The 20,260-nt window shown below is 61.6% G+C and overlaps 1 protein-coding gene across 1 annotated transcript; it reads left to right on the plus strand.

Moving 5' to 3' along the window:
• Positions 1-4,151: 4,151 nt before the first annotated feature.
• LOC123372878 (C-C motif chemokine 21b-like) lies at positions 4,152-7,200 on the plus strand. Its single transcript, XM_045021450.1, has 4 exons — positions 4,152-4,310; positions 5,449-5,569; positions 5,720-5,894; positions 6,385-7,200. Exons 1-3 carry the CDS (start codon positions 4,253-4,255, stop codon positions 5,889-5,891), a joined length of 351 nt encoding a protein of 116 aa, XP_044877385.1. The 5' UTR covers positions 4,152-4,252; the 3' UTR covers positions 5,892-5,894; positions 6,385-7,200.
• Positions 7,201-20,260: the final 13,060 nt, after the last annotated feature.

Below are 20,260 nucleotides of genomic sequence, written 5' to 3' on the forward strand. Positions count from 1 at the left end.
CTGGGCAGACAGGTGGATGGCTGGGTGGATGGACAGATGGCTGGGCAGAGAGGTGGCCGGCTGGGTGGATGGACAGTTGGCTGGGCAGAGAGGTGGACGGCTGGGTGGATGGACAGGTGGCTGGGCGGACAGGTGGACGGCTGGGTGGATGGACAGATGGCTGGGCAGAGAGGTGGCCGGCTGGGTGGATGGACAGATGGCTGGGCAGAGAGGTGCATGGCTGGGTGGATGGACAGATGGCTGGGCAGAGAGGTGGACGGCTGGGTGGATGGACAGATGGCTGGGCAGAGAGGTGGATGGCTGGGTGGATGGACAGATGGTTTGGCAGAGAGGTGGACGGCTGGGTGGATGGACAGATGGCTGGGCAGAGAGGTGGACGGCTGGGTGGATGGACAGACGGCTGGGCAGAGAGGTGTATGGCTGGGTGGATGGACAGATGGCTGGGCAGAGAGGTGGCCGGCTGGGTGGATGGACAGTTGGCTGGGCAGACAGGTGGATGGCTGGGTGGATGGACAGATGGTTTGGCAGAGAGGTGGACGGCTGGGTGGATGGACAGATGGCTGGGCAGAGAGGTGCATGGCTGGGTGGATGGACAGATGGCTGGGCAGAGAGGTGCATGGCTGGGTGGATGGACAGGTGGCTGGGCAGAGAGGTGGATGGCTGGGTGGATGGACAGATGGCTGGGCAGACAGGTGGATGGCTGGGTGGATGGACAGATGGCTGGGCAGAGAGGTGGACGGCTGGGTGGATGGACAGGTGGCTGGGCGGACAGGTGGACGGCTGGGTGGATGGACAGATGGCTGGGCAGAGAGGTGGACGGCTGGGTGGATGGACAGATGGCTGGGCAGAGAGGTGCATGGCTGGGTGGATGGACAGATGGCTGGGCAGAGAGGTGGCCGGCTGGGTGGATGGACAGATGGCTGGGCAGAGAGGTGGACGGCTGGGTGGATGGACAGGTGGCTGGGCAGAGAGGTGGATGGCTGGGTGGATGGACAGATGGCTGGGCAGACAGGTGGATGGCTGGGTGGATGGACAGATGGCTGGGCAGAGAGGTGGACGGCTGGGTGGATGGACAGGTGGCTGGGCGGACAGGTGGACAGCTGGGTGGATGGACAGATGGCTGGGCAGAGAGGTGGACGGCTGGGTGGATGGACAGATGGCTGGGCAGAGAGGTGCATGGCTGGGTGGATGGACAGATGGCTGGGCAGAGAGGTGGCCGGCTGGGTGGATGGACAGATGGCTGGGCAGAGAGGTGGACGGCTGGGTGGATGGACAGGTGGCTGGGCGGACAGGTGGATGGCTGGGTGGATGGACAGATGGCTGGGCAGAGAGGTGGACGGCTGGGTGGATGGACAGATGGCTGGGCAGAGAGGTGCATGGCTGGGTGGATGGACAGATGGCTGGGCAGAGAGGTGGACGGCTGGGTGGATGGACAGATGGCTGGGCAGAGAGGTGCATGGCTGGGTGGATGGACAGTTGGCTGGGCAGACAGGTGGATGGCTGGGTGGATGGACAGATGGTTTGGCAGAGAGGTGGACGGCTGGGTGGATGGACAGATGGCTGGGCAGAGAGGTGGACGGCTGGGTGGATGGACAGACGGCTGGGCAGAGAGGTGCATGGCTGGGTGGATGGACAGATGGCTGGGCAGACAGGTGGACGGCTGGGTGGATGGACAGATGGCTGGGCAGAGAGGTGGATGGCTGGCAGAGAGGTGGATGGCTGGGCGGACAGGTGGATGGCTGGGTGGATGGACAGATGGTTTGGCAGAGAGGTGGACGGCTGGGTGGATGGACAGATGGCTGGGCAGAGAGGTGCATGGCTGGGTGGATGGACAGATGGCTGGGCAGAGAGGTGGCCGGCTGGGTGGATGGACAGTTGGCTGGGCAGACAGGTGGATGGCTGGGTGGATGGACAGATGGTTTGGCAGAGAGGTGGACGGCTGGGTGGATGGACAGATGGCTGGGCAGAGAGGTGCATGGCTGGGTGGATGGACAGATGGCTGGGCAGAGAGGTGGACGGCTGGGTGGATGGACAGATGGCTGGGCAGACAGGTGGATGGCTGGGTGGATGGACAGATGGCTGGGCAGAGAGGTGCATGGCTGGGTGGATGGACAGATGGCTGGGCAGACAGGTGGACGGCTGGGTGGATGGACAGATGGCTGGGCAGAGAGGTGGACGGCTGGGTGGATGGACAGATGGCTGGGCGGACAGGTGGATGGCTGGGTGGATGGACAGATGGCTGGGCAGAGAGGTGGACGGCTGGGTGGATGGACAGATGGCTGGGCGGACAGGTGGATGGCTGGGTGGATGGACAGATGGCTGGGCAGAGAGGTGGACGGCTGGGTGGATGGACAGATGGCTGGGCAGAGAGGTGGACGGCTGGGTGGATGGACAGATGGCTGGGCGGACAGGTGGACGGCTGGGTGGATGGACAGATGGCTGGGCGGACAGGTGGACGGCTGGGTGGATGGACAGATGGCTGGGCAGACAGGTGGACGGCAGGATGCCTCTTTCAGGTGCCCCAGCAAGGCTCCACTCCAGCCCCGATTCCTCCTGGGCAGGGGGAGCAGCCCCTAGCCAGGGAAAATCCCGCATGAAGGTTTGCACTTTCCAGTGCTGGGGGATGGTGCAGCCACCAGCTTCCCTACTCTGAGCGACGCTGGGCACAGCTGGCACCAGACGCCCAAGTCCTCCGAGCCCGCTCCAGGAAGACGGTTCTCCTGGCACCTCAGCGGCTCTGCATCAATCCCAGCAAAGGCCTTTGACCTCGGCGGCCATAAAGCTGCCGCTGTGCGAGCCGCGTGGCCTTGGACTTGTTCCAAGTGCACTAACCGGGCAGGAGGCGGCCTGGGCCCTGGAGCCCGGCCTGCTCGGACAAGAGGGGGGTGGCCCTGGGTCTCTGCGTGGTCACTGATCTGCCAGGGCTGTGGCTGGGGTGGGGCAGGGCCTGGGCAGCTCGAGGGGCCCCAGACCAGGAGAGCCTGGGCGTGAGCCCGGGGCCGCAAGGTTCTGCAAGATGCTGAGAGCCCGGGCTGGGGACCCCACTGGGCCGGGCCTGGGGGGCAGGAACCGCCCCTGGGGGGAACATGAATGGGGGGCTACGCTCTGAGGACTGAGGCGGCCAAGAGGAGAGTCCAGCTGGCAGCTCAGGGGGCAGCAATGAAGCCGGGCGTGGGGGGACCCTGGAGAGGGGGAGTGGGTCCGGTGACAAATATACCCCAGTCCCACCGATCCAAGTGGCAGAGCAGCTGGCGAAGGTGGCGGGAGCCGGATGCCCTTTGGGCAGAGTACAGTGGGTACCGCGCAGGGGACCTGTGCACAGGACAGGCTGTGGGGGGCACGAGGGGATCCCAGAGCTGGTGACGGGGGGCTGCTGGAGAGACCCCGAGTTCAGGACCGGCTTGGATGCTTCTCCGAACCCCGAGTCTCTTGGGCCTGCCGAGGCGGGCTGGGAATCTCTGGGAAGGGGCTTTCTCCCGGGACTCCGGCTCTTGGCCAGACAGACCCCGGCTAGCAGCCTGTCTTGCTGCAACTGGGCTCCAGACCTGCCGTGGCGCGTTGGAGCCGAACCGCTTGGCACTGGAGAGCGCTAGGGCCAGTGTCACGGCACAAACTGCAGCCGGTGCATTTCCCCACCACGCCCAGGCCTGACTGTCGGGGGGCTCCTGGCATAAGGCCGGGGCTTGGCGGGACCTTGACTCCACACCAGTTTGCCCCGTCCTGGCTTTTCACTCGGGAAGCCACAGACAAGGCCAGAGCCCGCCCTGCGGGTCGGCACGGTAACACCGGGATGCTGTGCGTTCGGACGGGGCAGCTGGGCTGGAGCCAGAACCGGCGGGCGCTGGGCTCAGCGGGTCCAACACAGAAGCTCCGTTGGAGCTGGAAGAGCCGAGGACTCTTTGCTGTGGGGCTGATACGCCCGGGCCCGCCCCCTCGCCACAGCCCCCGGCTGGATCCCTGGCCCGGTGCCAGTCATGAACTTGCCAGAACACATCTGCAAAGGGGAGCTGCTCCTGCCAGGAACCTTCCCCTCCTCCCGCCCAGCTGTGCACACTGGAGCTGAGCCTGTCGGCTGGCCGGGATGGGAGTGGGCCGCCAGCCAGGCTCTTGCAAGGAATGAAAGTGAAAGCTGGCTGCTGCAGAGGATAAATACAGGCCGCCGGGCAAGGGGCCGAAGCATCTCAGCTCTGCCTGCTCCTGAGCCACAGGACGCCTCAGCCTGCCTGATCGCCCTGCCCCATCGCTGGCCAGAATGACCCTCCGCATCCTGCTGCTGCTGGCGGCTGCGCTGTGCATCTGCAAGGCCCAAGGTACCGCATGGTCCCAGCTGGTCCCCAGCTGTCATTGCCCTGGGGACGGGAATGGGTCAGCAGGTGGGGGGGGGTGCGCCTCCGAGCAGCTGGACACGGGGGGTAGCCCAACCCGCCCTCTTGCAGCTGGGGCTGGGTTCCAGCCGGGGTGCTGCTCGGGTGGAGAGGGGAGGGGAGCGCTGGTGTGCTGGGCAGTGCAGCTGGGGCTGGGTTCCAGCCGGGGTGCTGCTCGGGAGGAGAGGGGAGGGGAGCGCTGGCGTGCCGGGCAGTGCAGCTGGGGCTGGGTTCGAGCCGGGGTGCTGCTCAGGGGGGGAGGGGAGCGCTGGCGTGCTGGGGACCTGGGCTCTAGCCCGGACTCTGACCCTCGTTTGATGTGAGACCCAAGTGGGTCTGTGCGGCCGATCCCGCCCCGCAAAGGGGGCTGTCTGTGTAACCCGGGCCTGCTTGTCCCCGCTTCGTCCTCTCTAGTGGCAGCTAGTGCTTGAGGAGCCAGCTACAGCCTTGGCTAAAAGACACGTCTCTTAGCTTGTGCGTTAAACTCCTGAGGTCCCAGGGTCAATCCCGGCTGACGCCAACCCGGGTCTGGCGCTGTGACACTAGTGCTTGCCTGTCTCCGGTCCATGCTTTGTGATTCCCCCAGTGAAGAGTGCCGTCCGTGGCACATTCCCTGCTCCCCCAGTGCTCAGCGGTGGGGAGGGGCTGCTGGCTTAGATCCTGCTCGGGCGTCTGCCCGCTGGCTGCCCCAGCTTGGGGAGGGGTTTCTCAGCCGCTCCCGGGCTGCGGAGTGAGATCACCTTCCTGCAGAGAGAAAGCAACTACCTGGCTTTATTCTGAGTGGCTAGAAACTGGGTTGATTCAGCGAGCTAGTCAGCTGATAAACATGGCGGGGGGTGTCCCAGGAGCTGCGGGTCAGGAGTGAGGGTCACCGGCAGAACCGTGTATGAGAAAATCCCTCTCTGCAGCACCTGGGGCTGGCAAGCCCCATACGTGTGGCAAAGCCCCGCAAGCCACTGACGCTCAGTAAGGGGCTCGGGCTGGGGAAGGTGCCTCGGGTTTGCATGCAGCTTTCCAGAGGCATCACACCAGAAAGGCATCCCCTGCCCACGTCTCACCCATGCCCTTGTCTGCTTCCCACCAGGGAGCGAGAACCAGGCGTCTGACTGCTGCCTGAGCCACAAGAATAATCGCATCCCGCACCGGCTCCTCTCCGCCTACAGGATCCAGAGTCCCGAGACAGGCTGCCGGATCCCAGCTATTGTGTAAGTACCCGAGCCAGTGTCCCGGGGGAGCCTGCAGGGATGGAGGCTCGGTAATCCTGGGTTATGGCAGGAGAGGCGGGGTTCTGGCTGTCCCCAGGTAGGGGTAGGCCTGTTCCGTCCCCTCTTAGCAACTCTTCTGTCATGACTCAGGTTCATCACCAAGAAGAACAAGAATCTCTGTGCCCCCCGCGATGCTCCCTGGGCCCTTGACCTGATGAAGAAACTGGATGGAAAAAAAGGACAAAGCACAGTGGTCCGCGCTGAGAAACAGTCCCACGCCAAGGGAGCCAAGCACCGGAAGCAGAGGAAGCCCCAGAACTAAGAGGTGGGGATGGCAGAGCCCCGGGGGGGGGGCCGGGTGCGGGGAGGGACGAGCCACCGCTGCTCCAGGGAGCTGAGTCTGCCGTCAGCCTGGGCCAGATCCTCAGCCGGTGGAAAGCAGGGCAGCCCCGCCAGGCTCTGCCCTGCCATGCGGGGGCGCTGTGGGCTGTGGCGATAGCGAGTGGGAGGGGGGGATTGAAGCAGCAGGTGTGCTGGTGCTGAGCGCAGTGAGATGTGACAAGTCCTGGGCCGGGGACGGAAGGCGCCCGCTGGACCGAGCCCATCTCTGCCTCTCAGGGCCTGGCCGGCCTGGCGATGGCACACGGCGACCGGTCACTAACGGCGTGTGCTGACGCCCCGACGACGCTGCCTGGGGCTGCGGATTGGGAGCCACTAGAAAGGGGGTGCTTTAGGAAATGGGGGAGGGGCTCAGAGCTCCCCGCCCTCACGCGAGACCCTCCCCTGCTCTCGCTAACTGTTCTCTCCCCTCCCAGGGCACTGGCCGTCCCCGCCCCGGCGCCTGCCTGCCTGCCTGCTCAGCTGACCTCCGCAGAGCCCCCCGGCTGCAAGCAAAGGAGACCTGGCTGATGCCTGCCCTGGGTGTGGAGGGCTTGGCTTGGGGCAGTGGGTGATTTCCCCTGGAGATGCTGCACCTCCTGACCACGTGCCGCATCCTGCTAAGCATCTGTCACACTGTGACTCCCACCCATGGCTCCCAGCCAAGCTCGTATCTATGGCGTGACCCCCCGCCTTTGCATAAAAGCCAGTAATTAGTGAGGCTGCTGCGGCTGGACGCGCCTTTCCTCAGGGCCAGCTCCAGCCAGGTCGAAGGGAGCACGTGCCCTGACCACGTGGGCTATTGGTCGCCCCTATGTAAACCTGGGAGGCTGCAATCCCTGCTCCCCTTACGCCGCCTCGGCTCCAGCACCGTGGGCAGGGCCAGTACCTCTCCCAGAGGGGGAGATGTTTGCCCACAGAGCCTCCAGCCAAGGACTTTGGTTAATTGAGTCCCATGCAGCTCTCTGGTTGTAATAAAAAGATACGCAGGGCCTAGTAATGGCCGCCCAGACGGCAGGCTGGCTGGACGAGCACGTCCTTCTTGCTTCTCTCCAGCGCGCTTAGCTGGTTCGATTGCTTTATTAGCTGGCTCCTTCAGACTGTAGTAAGAAACTGTGATGTCCTAGCTGCTGCAGGACGTGCTATGCAGGAGCTGTGCCCTGCCCGCCGCGCTGTGCCCTCGCCTCGCCGGGAACGCACAGCCGACCGCCACACTCAGTCAAGTCAATAAAAATGATTTAACCCCCCCAGAAGCAAAGGCGTGCTGGTGTGCTTGGTGTTGTGAGCGTGCCGCGGGGGGGCTGGGTCGCCTGTGCCCGGGACGGACGGCGCTGAGAAATACGGACGGGCACGCCAGCTCCACCACCCGCTGTCGGGCTGGAGGCCGGAGCCCCCGGGTGAGGCTGGTGGGTCTCGCCCCATGCACGGGGGTCTAACGGGTTTGGGGTTGGGGAGGAATTTCCCCAGAGCCAGACTGGCAGGAACCCTGGGGGGGGTTTCACCTCCCTCAGCAGCGTGGGGCATGGGTGACTTGCGGGTCTGAACTCAAGTAAGTGGGGGAGTCTCTGGCAGAGGCTGCGGGGCTGTCACAGGAGAGGGTGGGCGAGGTTCTGAGGCCTGCGATGTGCCGGTCAGACGGGGTGAGCCCGACGGGCCTGGTCCCGTCTCACCGGAAAGTCTGAGTCTCTGCAGTGAGCAACCCCAGCCAGGGAGCATGTGGGGTGCAGAGCCGGGCCCCCCGGTGAATCCTGAGGTGACTGCAGTGACTTGGGGGGTGGGGGGGGAGCTGGAGACAGACTGTTATTGCCTGTTCTGATCTGTGCAGTGCTGCAGCATGCCAGCACCCTGCCGAGCACGGCCCAAGGCACGGCCCCTGCGTGACAACGGGCTCTGGCCAGGCTTCCCTGCCGGCCCCCACCAGCCTCCTGCGGGGAGAGCAGGCTGCCACACGCCTTCCTCCCTGGCCTCGCTGTTCCTGGGCACTGACCCTCAGTCTGCTGCCCCCCCCCCGCCCACCTGCCCTCGGCCGCCAGGGGCAGCGCTGACCCCCAAGTCGCCCCGGTAGCTCAAACGGGGGAGCGGCCGATGTGGGGAGCCCTCCTCCAGGGGCTCTCAGAGCCCGGAGATGTAATGGTTGTAGGAAAACAGCAAATGTCCAAGGGTTCGTGAATAGTGGCCAAACGGGGCCCACAAAGGGTTAACTTGGTGAGACGGGGTGGGGGGTCGCTCGTACTCCCCTGACCAGGATGGCAGCTGGTCGCTCAGGCCTACGTGACGGCCAGTTCCTCAGGCCGGGGGCACAGGGTGGTGACGGACAGGTTCCCACTCCAGGCACCGTGCACGTGTCCTGCTGTACTCTGACCCCCAGCGGCAGTGCAAGGGGGTGGTTAATGGGGAGACATGCGTGGGGTGGAGAGTGTGGGACAGCGAGACCCCTGTGTGGTGCAACCCCATCGAATGCTGACGGGCTGGGTGACCTGGGGGAAGGTCCCCTATGGGGAGCCCCTCGCCCTGCCTATGGCTCTGATCCCTGGGCAGACCCAGGAGGGGATGGGGGGCTGGCCATGGGGGCTCTCCAGAATCCCAGCTTTGACGTACGTTCGGGGAGTGCCTATCACTTTAAGACAGGATCCGGGCCCGGCGTGTAATGGCCAAGGATGTGAATACAGGCGCCAGAAGGCTGCGGGTGCAGGTGTCAGGGAAGATGCAAATAGCCCGGCTGGCAGGGAGGGGATTTCCCCCGGGCTGGTAACATACAGGAAAGGCTGCTCAGCCCAGGACACCTGCCTGTCTGTAACCGGGGCCCTGGGCCTGGCGGGGCAGAGGATCCCTCCCTCCCCCATCTCACACAGGCTCAGATGCGGTGACGGAGGGGCCGGCTCACCGCCTGCCCTCGCTGGGAAACCGAGGCAGAGCTGAGACCCCAGCTGAGCGCGGGGAGAGCCAGGCAGGGCAGGACGGCTGCCAGGCAGGGCCGCCTTGTCCCAGGGTGAGAGAGGCCCCAGGGGAGGCGGGCGGCGGGCGGCTGGCAGGGGACGCTGCTGGTAACAGGCGCCTGGTCAGAGGGTGGTCACAGGCATGGGGGGTTCCCTTACCCAAGAGACCCCCGAATCTCAGCCCTCCAGGAAGGGGGCCGGGAGGGGGCTCTGCCCTGGGGGTGAGGGTGACAGGGAGCCCCCAAAAGGGGAGATGGGCTCCTGGCACACACAGCTCCAGGAGGGGCCTGCCCCAGATCATCAGAGCCCCAGAGATCTGGCTGGGGTAGGAACCAACGCTCAAGGGGTCACTCCCTGTTCCACCCTAGGGGTCAGGGGACCCCAGGCTGCGGCCCAGACGCTGACACATGGAGCAGGTGGGGTCACTGCCCTCCCCACTCCCTGGCAGACGAGGGGAGGAGGCAGTGGCAGGACCCCAGCCCAGTTTCAAACCCAAAGGTGTTGGGGTGGCGAAAGGGCCCTCCTGTGCCCCCTGCTAGAGCCACACTCGGGCTCAGAGAGGACGTGACGCTGCTCTGAGCCGTGCCTGGAAACTCTCAGTGTGCTGGCTTAGCAAGAGGGCTGCGCGAATCCGCCAAGTGCCTGGGAAGACAGCAACGGAGGGGAGGGGAAAGATGCTGGGGCATCTGTGGATCATTTGTGGGTTCGAACGTCCCCAGGTCCCTGGTTAAAGCGACTCTGCTTAGTTTGGTCCTGAAGGGGGAAGAGAGGTGACAAGTCAGAATATTTTGTAATTTACTTTTGAGGCCTGTTTGTGCCTCAGTTTCCCCTATGTGCTGCCTTGTGACCCGGGGGTGGAAAAGGCCAGTTAGCTCAGAGGGCAGGCTGAGGGACATAGGCCTGGGTGTCGCCTCGCTGTCCGCACCTTGGCCTCCATATCACAGTGCAGTGCTGGGGAAGACAGTGGCAAATCCAGTCCCCAGGCCCTGGACCCCTGGTACCCGACGCCCTGAGGGAGGAGGCGGCTGAGAACACAGGCCTGGGAGAGGAGCGAGATGGGGGATACGGGTTGGCTGCCGGAGGGAGTCGGGGCTCTCACGTTGGAAGAGACCAAGGAGGTCAGGTGGAGGGACACACACAGCTGGAACCAAGGGGATCACTGCAGCTCGGCTGGCCTCGGGCCTGACCCCACGGGACCGTTCTTTGATTTTCTTGTCTCTGAGCTACGCTCAGGGCTTCTGGGCTGTGCTTCGGCTGAGACCTGAGGTACGTAGTGGCCTGGCTAAGTGGCTGATCTCTTGGGACTGGAGGACCCTACATGTGATGAAGTTGGTTTTCAGTAACCACTCGTCACAGAGCCCAGGGGCTGGGTGATGAGACAAGGGCCGGAGACTGCGTCTCTGACTTCGTGTTAACCCGTGTGGGGAGACAGACGTTTACTTTTGTTACTGGCTTGGTCTAGCTAATGGAAGAACCACCGTTGGTTTGGGGTGAGCCGGCCCTAGGGCTCAGCGGTTTGTCCTGAATCGGGTATTCTCAGCTGTGACCCACTGAGAGAGGGGGACAGGCTGAATCCAGGAGCCGGCTCTGCACAGAGCCCCGGCCCAGTGACGCGGGGCTCTCGGAAAGCTCCTGCATGTTACGCAGAACGACACATTCGTTTCCTTTGGCTTGTTCTCAGCAAGACTTCGTGTGTGTGTGTGTGGGGGCAGCCGCCCCACTCCTGCAGGACAGGGGTTGAAAGCAGCCCTGGAGAGGCTGTGGAGTGAGAGCAGCTGAGGGGGTGGCTGACCGCAGGTGGGGCCAGCTCAGTCCGGGCCCAGCTGGCCCTGGTAAGAGGGCTGTGAGCCAGGCGCTGAGGAGACTCACCCTCGCTCTGCACTGGGAAGGGCCTGGCTGCCTGTGAGGAGGAGCAGAGCTGGGGAGCTCCAGCCTGGCAACTCCCCATGCTGAGGCCTTGGTGAAGGCCTGAGGAGGTACCGGGGCTGCGGAGGGGCAGCCTGGGGATGGGCAGAGGCAGCTGGTCCAACCCCCTTGCCAACGACGAGTGGCCTTTACACTGCAGTCGGCCCCAGGGAGCGGGGGCTGGATGGTGACTGTCAGCACCCACTGAGGCAAGGTGGGGTTAGAAGGTTGGGGCTAATTCCCGGGCGACCAGCAGGAGGTGCTGTGCTGGTGAGTCAGCGCCTTGCTGCACTCGTATTCCCCATCCTTAGAATAATGTGCCCCTCTCCCCCTGCGGGGCTGGGGCACAGCAAAATACGGGCGATCTTGTAATGGAAACGTTTTCATACTATGTGTGAAGGGAAACTCCCCAAAGAGGACAGAAGAGAGACAAGGCCATATCCTTTATTGGGCCAACTCCTGTTGGGGAGACAAGCTCTCTCCCCCCCCTTGTCACGCTAATGTCCTGGGACCAGAACAGCTACAGCAACACTGCCTACAAAAGAGGACAAGAATTGAGCAATTCGGTCCCCTTCTTAGCGTACTTTGGGGGAGACGGGCCAGGTTCGTTGAATAGTCACTCGATCCCAAATAAGTAACAAGCACTGTCTGATGTCGTATGTTGCTGACTTCCTGTAAGTGAGCCTTGAAGCCTTTTTGAAAAGAGGCCCAGACCCGCTCCAGCATCAAACCACCTGCGAGGGATACGCACAACTTGGCACAAGGCAAAGACATGACAGAACAATTCTCCCAAAGCTACAGGAAAACACCTCGAGAGGCCTCTAGTCCAGTCCGCTGCACTCAGGGCAGGGCTAAGTATTATCTAGCCCAGCCCTGACAGGGGTTTGTCCAACCTGCTCTCAAAAACCTCCAGCGATGGAGATTCCACAACCTCCCTGGGCAATTTATTCCAGTGCTTAACCACCCTGACAGTTTGGACATTAGGAAAAACTTCCTATCTAAACCTCCCTTGCTGCAATTTAAGCCCATCACTTCTTGTCCTGTCCTCAGAGGTTAAGAACAATTTTTCTCCCTCCTCCTTGTAACAACAGTTTTCCAGCACATAAAAGGTTCTCATGTCCCCTCTCTGTCTTCTCTTCTCCAGACTAGACAAACTCAACGTTTTCAATCTTCCCTCCTAGGTCATGTTTTCTAGACCTCTAATCATTTTTGTTGCTCTTCTCTGGACTTTCTCCAATTTCTCCACCTCTTTCCTGAAATGTGATGCCCAGAACTGGACACAATTCTCCAGCTGATGCCTAATCAACGGCTCTCAACCTTTCTGGACTACTGCGCCCTTTCAGGAGTCTGATTTGTCGTGCGTATCCCCACCTCACTTAAACACTACTTACTTACGAAATCAGACATAGAAATATGAGGGTCTCAGCCCACTGTTACTGGGAAAGGGCCGACTTTCTCATTTTTACTATATAATTATAAAATCAATCAATTGGAATATAAATATTGTACTTACATTTCTGTACATAGTATCTAGAGCAGGATAAACAAGTTCTTGTTTGTATGGAATTTTAGTTTGTACTGACTTTGCTGGTGCTTCTTATGGAGCCTGTTGTAAAACTAGGCAAATCTCTAGCGGAGTTGATGAACCCCCTGGAAGACCTCTGCTTCCCCCCAGGGGTACACGTACCCCTGCTTCAGAGCCATTGATCTAGATTACCTGGTATACTGGGCGCAAACCAACAATATGCATTTTAATGCAGCTAACTGCTATAGCCCTGGGAACAAGGAATGTCGGCCACCCTTACAGGATCAGGGTCTCTACCTGGGAAGCAGGGACTGAAAGGTTTGGGGTGTGGGGGGTGTGGATAATCAGTGGACCATGAGCTCCCAGAGCAACACTACATGCATCCGACGCAGTGGGTATTCACCCACGAAAGCTCATGCTCCCAAACGTCTGTTAGTCTATAAGGTGCCACAGGACTCTTTGCTGCTTTTACAGATCCAGACTAACACGGCTCCCCCTCTGATACAGGGCAACACTGTGGCCAAAAGAGTTAATGTGATCCTGGGATGCATCAGCTGGGGGATAATGGGTAGGAGCAGAGCGGTTATTTTACCGCTGGGTTTGGCACTGGTGCGACCACGGCTGGGTCCAGTTCTGGGGGACACAGTTCAAGAAGGAGGTTGAGAAATTGGAGAGATTCAGGGAAGAGCCACGAGAATGATTAAAGGACTAGAAAACCTGCCTTTGAGTTCAGGGATGAGCCTCTCACTCGATCTATTCAGCTTCACAAAGAGAAGGTTAAGGGGTGAGTTGATCACAGTCTGTGAGTAGCTACATGGGGAACAGAAATTCGGTAACAGAAGATTCTTCAGTCCAGCAGACAAAGGTGTAACAGGCTCCAATGGCTGGAAGTTGAAGCCAGGCAAACTCAGGCTGGAGGTAGGGTGGACATTTTTGACAGGGGGAGTAGTTAACCATTGGAACAACTGACCATGGGGCGTGGTGGATTCTCCATCACTGGCGATTTATAAATCAAGGCTGGATGTTTTTCCAACAGCTCTGCCCTAGGAATTCTTGTGGGGCAGGTCTCTGGCCTGGGCTGTGCAGGAGGCCAGACTAGACGAGCGCAGTGGTCACGTCTGGCTTGGACTCCATGAATCTCTTAGGTGAGGCGCCTGGGCTATTGCCATGCTCCCACTGATGCTCCTAGTTCTGTCCAGCCTGACAAAGGGGTCAGGCCAGGTCAGGGCGTTGGAGCCATTCCTGGGGAAATTCTTCCGTCCCCAAAGGAAGCTTGGGACAGGCTTGCTCCGAGAGGAGCTTGCTCAGACAGGAGCGCCCCACGCGGGCTTTGCTGGCTCTCAGAGGGGTGGGCTCATCCGCTCTCCACAGCCTGGCAGCCCCAGGCACCGGTACCGCTGCATTAGTGAAGTTTGGGGTGGTTAATTAAAGACGGGTGAGATTTGGTGGAGCAGGCGGTTCTGGAAACCCCTCAGATGGTTCTTAGCCTCACGCTGTTAGCTGGGATCCCCGGATCATTTCTTACTCCTGGGAGCTGAGGGCATGTTTTTACCAACGGTGACTTCATTGAAAAACGGACTGTCCAGATTCTCAGCTGTGCTCAGTTCTGGAGGGGGCCACTGCAAGGGAGCCCGTTCCAGGGCTGGGCTGGTCCTGTGCTCACCTCGGAGTAGATTAAAGCAGCCTAGGGGCTGCTCTGAACTACACTGTCTGACTATAGCACCCAGGAAGCCCCAGCCAGCCTGGAGCAAACACCCCATTCACTCTCCACCCCGCCATGCTGGGGGCTGCAGGGGATTCACCCATGAGGGCAGCCTGCTACCCCTCGGGGTGCAAGAGTGACACACAGGCTGCAGAGCCAGCTCGAGGCTCAGCCCCCACATCTCCTACGGAGCCAAAGGGACCAGTGGCTTGGCCAAGGGAGGGCTCTGTATGGATGGTAGGAATTTCCTCACTGGAATTCCCCCTCCCCATTTCGGCTCCTTTTCTCCAAGGCCGTTCCAGCTTGGAGATGAAACGCTCGGGCCCCAGTGCATAGGGCTGTGTGAGCTGCGGGGCGAGGCCTGGGGAACGGCCGCTCGAGTCACACGAGAATTGTGTGCTGGCAAATCGCCTGAGGACTTGCCTGGCTTCCAGCGTGTCCTGGCCCAGCCAGCGTTCCCGGAACACATGGCCTGGGGAGGCCCCCAGCAAGGGGCTCTGGCAGAAACCAACGTGCTGAACAGCCCAAGGAGCAGAACAGCACGAGCCAGGCTGCCCGGGTTCTCTGCCCCACGGCCCGCCGAGGACACGGCTGCCCTGGCGTGCGGGGCGAGGGCATGGGGCCACGGGGCATTTTGCTACACGCTGAGGGATGTTCATTTTCCTTGCAAGGCGCTGACCACTAGTGTCAGTCAGTCATAGCGCCACTGGAGTCAATGGGCCAGATCCCAGCGGGTGGAAATCAGCCCTAGCTCCATTACAGTCAATGGGCCAGATCCCAGCGGGTGGAAATCAGCCCTAGCTTCACTGGAGTCAATGGGCCAGATCCCAGCGGGTGGAAATCAGTCCTAGCTCCATTACAGTCAATGGGGCCAGATCCCAGCGGGTGGAAATCAGCCGTAGCTCCACTGGAGTCAATGGGCGAGATCCCAGCGGGTGTAAATCAGCTGTAGCTCCACTGGAGTCAATGGGCGAGATCCCAGCGGGTGTAAATCAGCTGTAGCTCCACTGGAGTCAATGGGCCAGATCCCAGCGGGTGTAAATCAGCTGTAGCTCCACTGGAGTCAATGGGCCAGATCCCAGCGGGTGGAAATCAGCCCTAGCTCCATTACAGTCAATGGGCCAGATCCCAGTGGGTGGAAATCAGCCCTAGCTTCACTGGAGTCAATGGGCCAGATCCCAGTGGGTGGAAATCAGCCCTAGCTCCATTACAGTCAATGGGGCCAGATCCCAGCGGGTGTAAATCAGCTGTAGCTCCACTGGAGTCAATGGGCGAGATCCCAGCGGGTGTAAATCAGCTGTAGCTCCACTGGAGTCAATGGGCGAGATCCCAGCGGGTGTAAATCAGCTGTAGCTCCACTGGAGTCAATGGGCCAGATCCCAGCGGGTGGAAATCAGCCCTAGCACCACTGGAGTCAATGGGCCAGATCCCAGCGGGTGTAAATCAGCCCTAGCTCCATTACAGTCAATGGGGCCCGATCCCAGCATTGCCGTAGCTGTATTGGAGTTGGTAGATGGACGCTGAGGATCTGGCCCAGGGGGTTTTGTGGCCCAGGGGGCAGCGTAGGAGGGCTGGGCACTGCCTGTCTGCACACGTACTGCCATGAGCCACCTCCCCAGACAACCCCGCCCAGACCTCTCCCCGCCAGCATCCCCGTCCTTCTCCCCAGCCCAGCCATCTCCACGCTGTGACCCAGCAGGGAGCAGGCGGAGGGACCGGGGAACGTTGTTTAGTTTTACTGGGCCTGGCTGCATGGGGGATGGGAGAGCAGGGGGCGACTTTAGGGGAGGGACGGTACCTGAGCCTGTGACCTGAGCGAGGAGGGGGGCAGGTGACACCGTTGCCTGGGAACCTGGACAAAGGGGGAGGGGGAGGAGGAGGGGGAGAGCCTGCTGGGGGGTGGGGGGTTGGTTTCAGTTTGGGCTGGCTGGGAAGAGGCAGGAACCCCAAGCTGGGGTCTAAGCTCCTCGCCCCCAGAGGGACCTGGCTGAGGGGTCCTGGTTGTACCCACAAGCCCTGCTTGGTTCAGTGTTCCTGTCGTCTGTGTTACTGGCGAGTCCCGGTGCATTGCAGGAAATCACGGGGGCCGGGGCCTGGCTCCCCCACACTCCGTGGCAGACGCCTGCCCCCGGAGCCGGCCTGACGAGAGCAGTGCGGGAGGAAGGAGCCTGTGATGAACTGGGACGGTTCTTAATGTTTTCTCTGAATACTGTGTTGGGCCTCAGTGTCCCCTCTGCAGTTCTTAATATCTAGGTGGGGGGATCAGGGTGTGTGGTTGCTGCAGAGGAAGGGGCTAGTGCACCTAAACGCCTGACACTCTGTCTCCTGGCAACTGATGGCCCAGGCACCTCCCCTGCAAAGGTGCAACTAAAGGTGTTGGAGACAAAGAGGTCAGGTGACCTCCTGGCCTGGGAAAGGGACTGAGCAGAGAGGAGGGGCTGGAGGGGGTTTCAGTCTGGAGCTGGCTGGGGACGGGAAGTGAGGGCAGACGTGGGTGTCTGGCTCACTGCCCCCCAGAATGGACCCAGCTGAGGGGTCCGGGTCTCTGTACCTACAAGCTCTGTGTTAGACCCTGTTCCTGTCATCGAATAAACCTCTGTGTTACTGGCTGGCTGAGAGTCACGTCTGACTGCGAAGTGGGGGTGCAGGACCCTGTGGCTTACCCAGGACCCCGCCTGGGCGGACTCGCTGGGGGAAGCGCACGGAGGGGCACATGCTGAATGCTCCAAGGAGAGACCCAGGAGGTGAAGCCGTGTGAGCTTCTTGCCCTGGAGACAGGCTGCTCCGAGGGAGAGGAGGCTCCCCAGAGTCCTGCCTGGCTTGGTGGGGAGCAGTTCCAGAGCGTCGCCCAGGGACTTCATGACAGAGCCGTTCCGGGCTCTCCAGGGGAGGCGTCTCCTGGCAGGAGAGCTCCAAGGCTCTGAGCAGGGCTGCAGGGTGGGGACTGTGGGCCTGGTGGGTGAGGTCAGGCAGGGAGCTGCGGGCTGGCGGTCGGCTGGGTGGGAGGGCGGCGGGACAGGGAGGGGGACCAGGCCTGTGAGTCTGTGGCAGGGGGTTGCAGGGAAGTGCCAGGAGGGACTGGTGGCTTTGGACACATTCAGTCAAGGATGTGACTCCATGGGCCACCGTACACCTGCGCAGAGACCCCTGCACCCTCCTGGCCACATCTGGGGCACAGCCTGCTAACGGGGCCCCAGCAGCGCCGCCCTGCTCCATGAAGGGACAGGCCGCTCCCCTAGCCCCGGCCTGCAGGAGCCAGGCCTGCGTGCTGGGAGCGTAACCACTCACCCCCGGAGCCGGGCAAGCCCCGCGTTACAGATGGGAAGGGCAGGAACTGAGGAAGGGGATGTGACTCACCCGACGAGCCCGGGGCAGATGCAGGAATTGTGCCGGGGCCTGGTTCGCGAGCCCCTGCTTGGACCAGCCCACACTAGCCAGCTGTTGGCAGTCGCCCATCAGAAGTGTGGAAAGTCCTGTGGTGATAACAGCTTCTTTCGCCCGGGGCCGCCTCTGCCTCCTGCGGCGGGGGCTGCCCGCTGTGCTCCAGTGCTGGCAACCGACGGGCACACCTGGGCGCCGCCATGCCTCTGACAGGGCAAAACTCGCCCTGCACAGGGAGCCAGCCCGGGCCTGGGAGCCACGGACGGAACGGGAGCGGGCGGTCAGGGGTACCCAGGTGCAGCAGGGCAGTCGGGGGCACCTCAGCCTTGTGCTGAGCCCTGCACAGGGGTGAATGTCCCCCGAGGGCACTAGGCCAACCCCCTGGGTTACGTCTTTTCTGATTGCAAACCTTGTGCAAACCCTTCCTGAGTTCTCTCAACCGGAGCCATCTCCTCACGTGTCCCCAGGGGCACCGGAGACACTGAGATGAGAGAGCCCGACCTGCCCGGATTCTCATTTCACAATCCCGGCCCCGGAAAGCCCCTGACACGAGGTTGCGCTGCGATTCCTGCAAGCAGCAGCTGGGGGCAGGAACAGCCTGAGCAAGCCAGACCTTGACCCACTTGGAAGGCAGCTGAAATGTTCTAATCCCCTATTTATTCTGGCTAAGGTACAGGAGGCTGGGATTAATCAAGGAAGAGCAAACATTGGCTCCTGACTCTGTCCTCGCAGCCTGGGGCTTGCTATTACTTAGCCACGAGACAGGCGTGGGGGGCTGGGTGGCAAAGGCAGGCTGGGGGTGGGAGGCCAGGGCAGGGCTCAGGTCAGGGGCCCGGCAGGAGCCATCCCCAGGTGGCTGAAGCCCAGTTAGCTCAGGGCAGGGGAGCGTGGGCTGCAGACCCCTGGGCTTCCAGGTCACTGATTTGACTCTCAATCCAGCTCAGCAGCTGCCATCTGTTGGCTGCTGAGCAGCCCAAGGGGAAATAGCTGCTGGGTCTCGTTCCGCTTGTCGGCCCCGATGACTGGCCCTCGTTGGTCGCCTCTGCCTGGAGCCGTGGCAGATACAGCTCAGACTTCACAGTGCCCGTTCCGTGGGCAGCCAGCGTGCCACCCGCTGCTTCACGGAGCCCACGCTGTCAAACAGACCCAGCTCTTCCATTCAGCCCCCTGGGGACCCCTCTGCCAGCGGGAATGGCAGCGAGCTCAGCACTGTCTGCCCAGAGCGCACCAGGCTGGCTTTGATCCTCTGCAGACACAAGGCCCCTCCCCAGCCCTGCCCCCAGCGGGTGGCTGGTTGAGCTAGACTGGGGTGGGCTTCCTGGCTTTCTTCTGGGACACCCGCCTGGACGGGTCAGCCCTGCCCCCAAAGCTGAGCCTAGCTGGGCTTGTGAAAGGGGCCAGGCTCCTTTCGGATGGGGGCTGCCTGCCCGGGAGAGGGAGCGCTGGAGACACGGGAGCAATTCAGCCTGGCCACATGCAGAGCCAGGGAGTCCGGGGCCGGGCGCACTACAGAGACCGAGGGTCCCGGCTGCTCTGCTGACCTCTCTGGCCAGCGTGGGCCTGGTGCGGATGGGCTGCAAAGGGACTCAGGACAGTGGGTTGGGGCTTCGCGGGGCTCCGTTCCCCTCGCGGGCCCGAGCGGAGCCCAGGGAGCGCTCTTGGGGCCTTTTCCTGAGCAGCGAGAGGAACCCAGATGTTCCACCCCTTTGTGCCCAGCACAGGCACTGAGGGGAGAGCCAGCCAGCCCGCTGGTCCGGCATCTCCCAGGCTAGCAGCTCCAGCCTGTGCTGTCTGTGACAGACCCCTGGGAATGGCAGAGACTTCACCTTGCAACGGAGGGCGAAGAATGTAAGCGGTGGCTCGGGGGTGCACTGGGAAGGTGCTGACAGCAGGAGTTAATGTTCGGCGTTTTATCTTTGCTCCCTGGACTCAATCAGGGGAGGCCAAGTTTCCTTCTGATAAAGAGGATTTGCAAGGTGATAACAAGGGGCCGGGCACCAATTAGAGTTAAGCCCGTAAAGCCAACACATCCTACTTTTATGGCTTCTCCACCGGCTGGTCCCACTAGACTTTGCTGCTTGTTTGTCAGCTCCGGGGCCTGGAATGCCCCCAGGTTCTGCCAGTCAAGCAGGGGGCAGAAGCTTTGCAAAGCAAGCGTTGTTCAAGCAACAGGCCCGGACTTTGTGAATTCAGAGAAACGAAACCCTTCAGGAAAGGGATCCAGAGGAGAGGCTGAACCCTGCTGGCAGAGCGAGACACCAGGCATGGGCCTGAGGCCTGGCTGCATCCCAGGAGAACCAGTTTCTCAGCAATTTGCTCAGTGCGAGGCTGTGTGGTTTGTTCACTAGCCAAGAGTCATGTCACCATGACAGAGAGGGGATCTGTGTGGGGACCAAGCAATGTGTTATTTGGGGGGGGGCAGAAATAATTGAGCAAAGTGGGGCCATCCCCACGATGGAAACAGGACCATGGGACTGAGGTGACCGGCTGCGATGCGTGAACAGCGACTGCACCTCTGAGCAGTTTAGCACCAAGCCACAGGCTCCAGTAGGATTATCTATGGCTGGTGTTGCGCTAGCACCCGAAGCCCCGGGCAGGGTCAAGACCCCATCGTGCTAGCAGCTGCGCAGACCCAGAGCAGAGACAGGCCCTGCCCCAAGGAACGTGCCTGCTAGGCAGGCGACGAACTGTTCAGCGAGGCCCTGGGAACAGCAGGCCCGTCGGTGTTCGCAACAGGCAAAAGCTCAACACGTGGAATTGATGGTTTGCAGCGAATAGGTCGAACCACTCGGAGGGCGAGAAAAGGCGGCTCCGAAGTCGAGTGAGCGTATCTACTGTTGTCATTGGTTCTGTGTATTACGGTA

This window comes from Mauremys mutica, chromosome 6 (assembly GCF_020497125.1).
Source record: "Mauremys mutica isolate MM-2020 ecotype Southern chromosome 6, ASM2049712v1, whole genome shotgun sequence".
NCBI classification, from domain to species: domain Eukaryota; kingdom Metazoa; phylum Chordata; order Testudines; family Geoemydidae; genus Mauremys; species Mauremys mutica.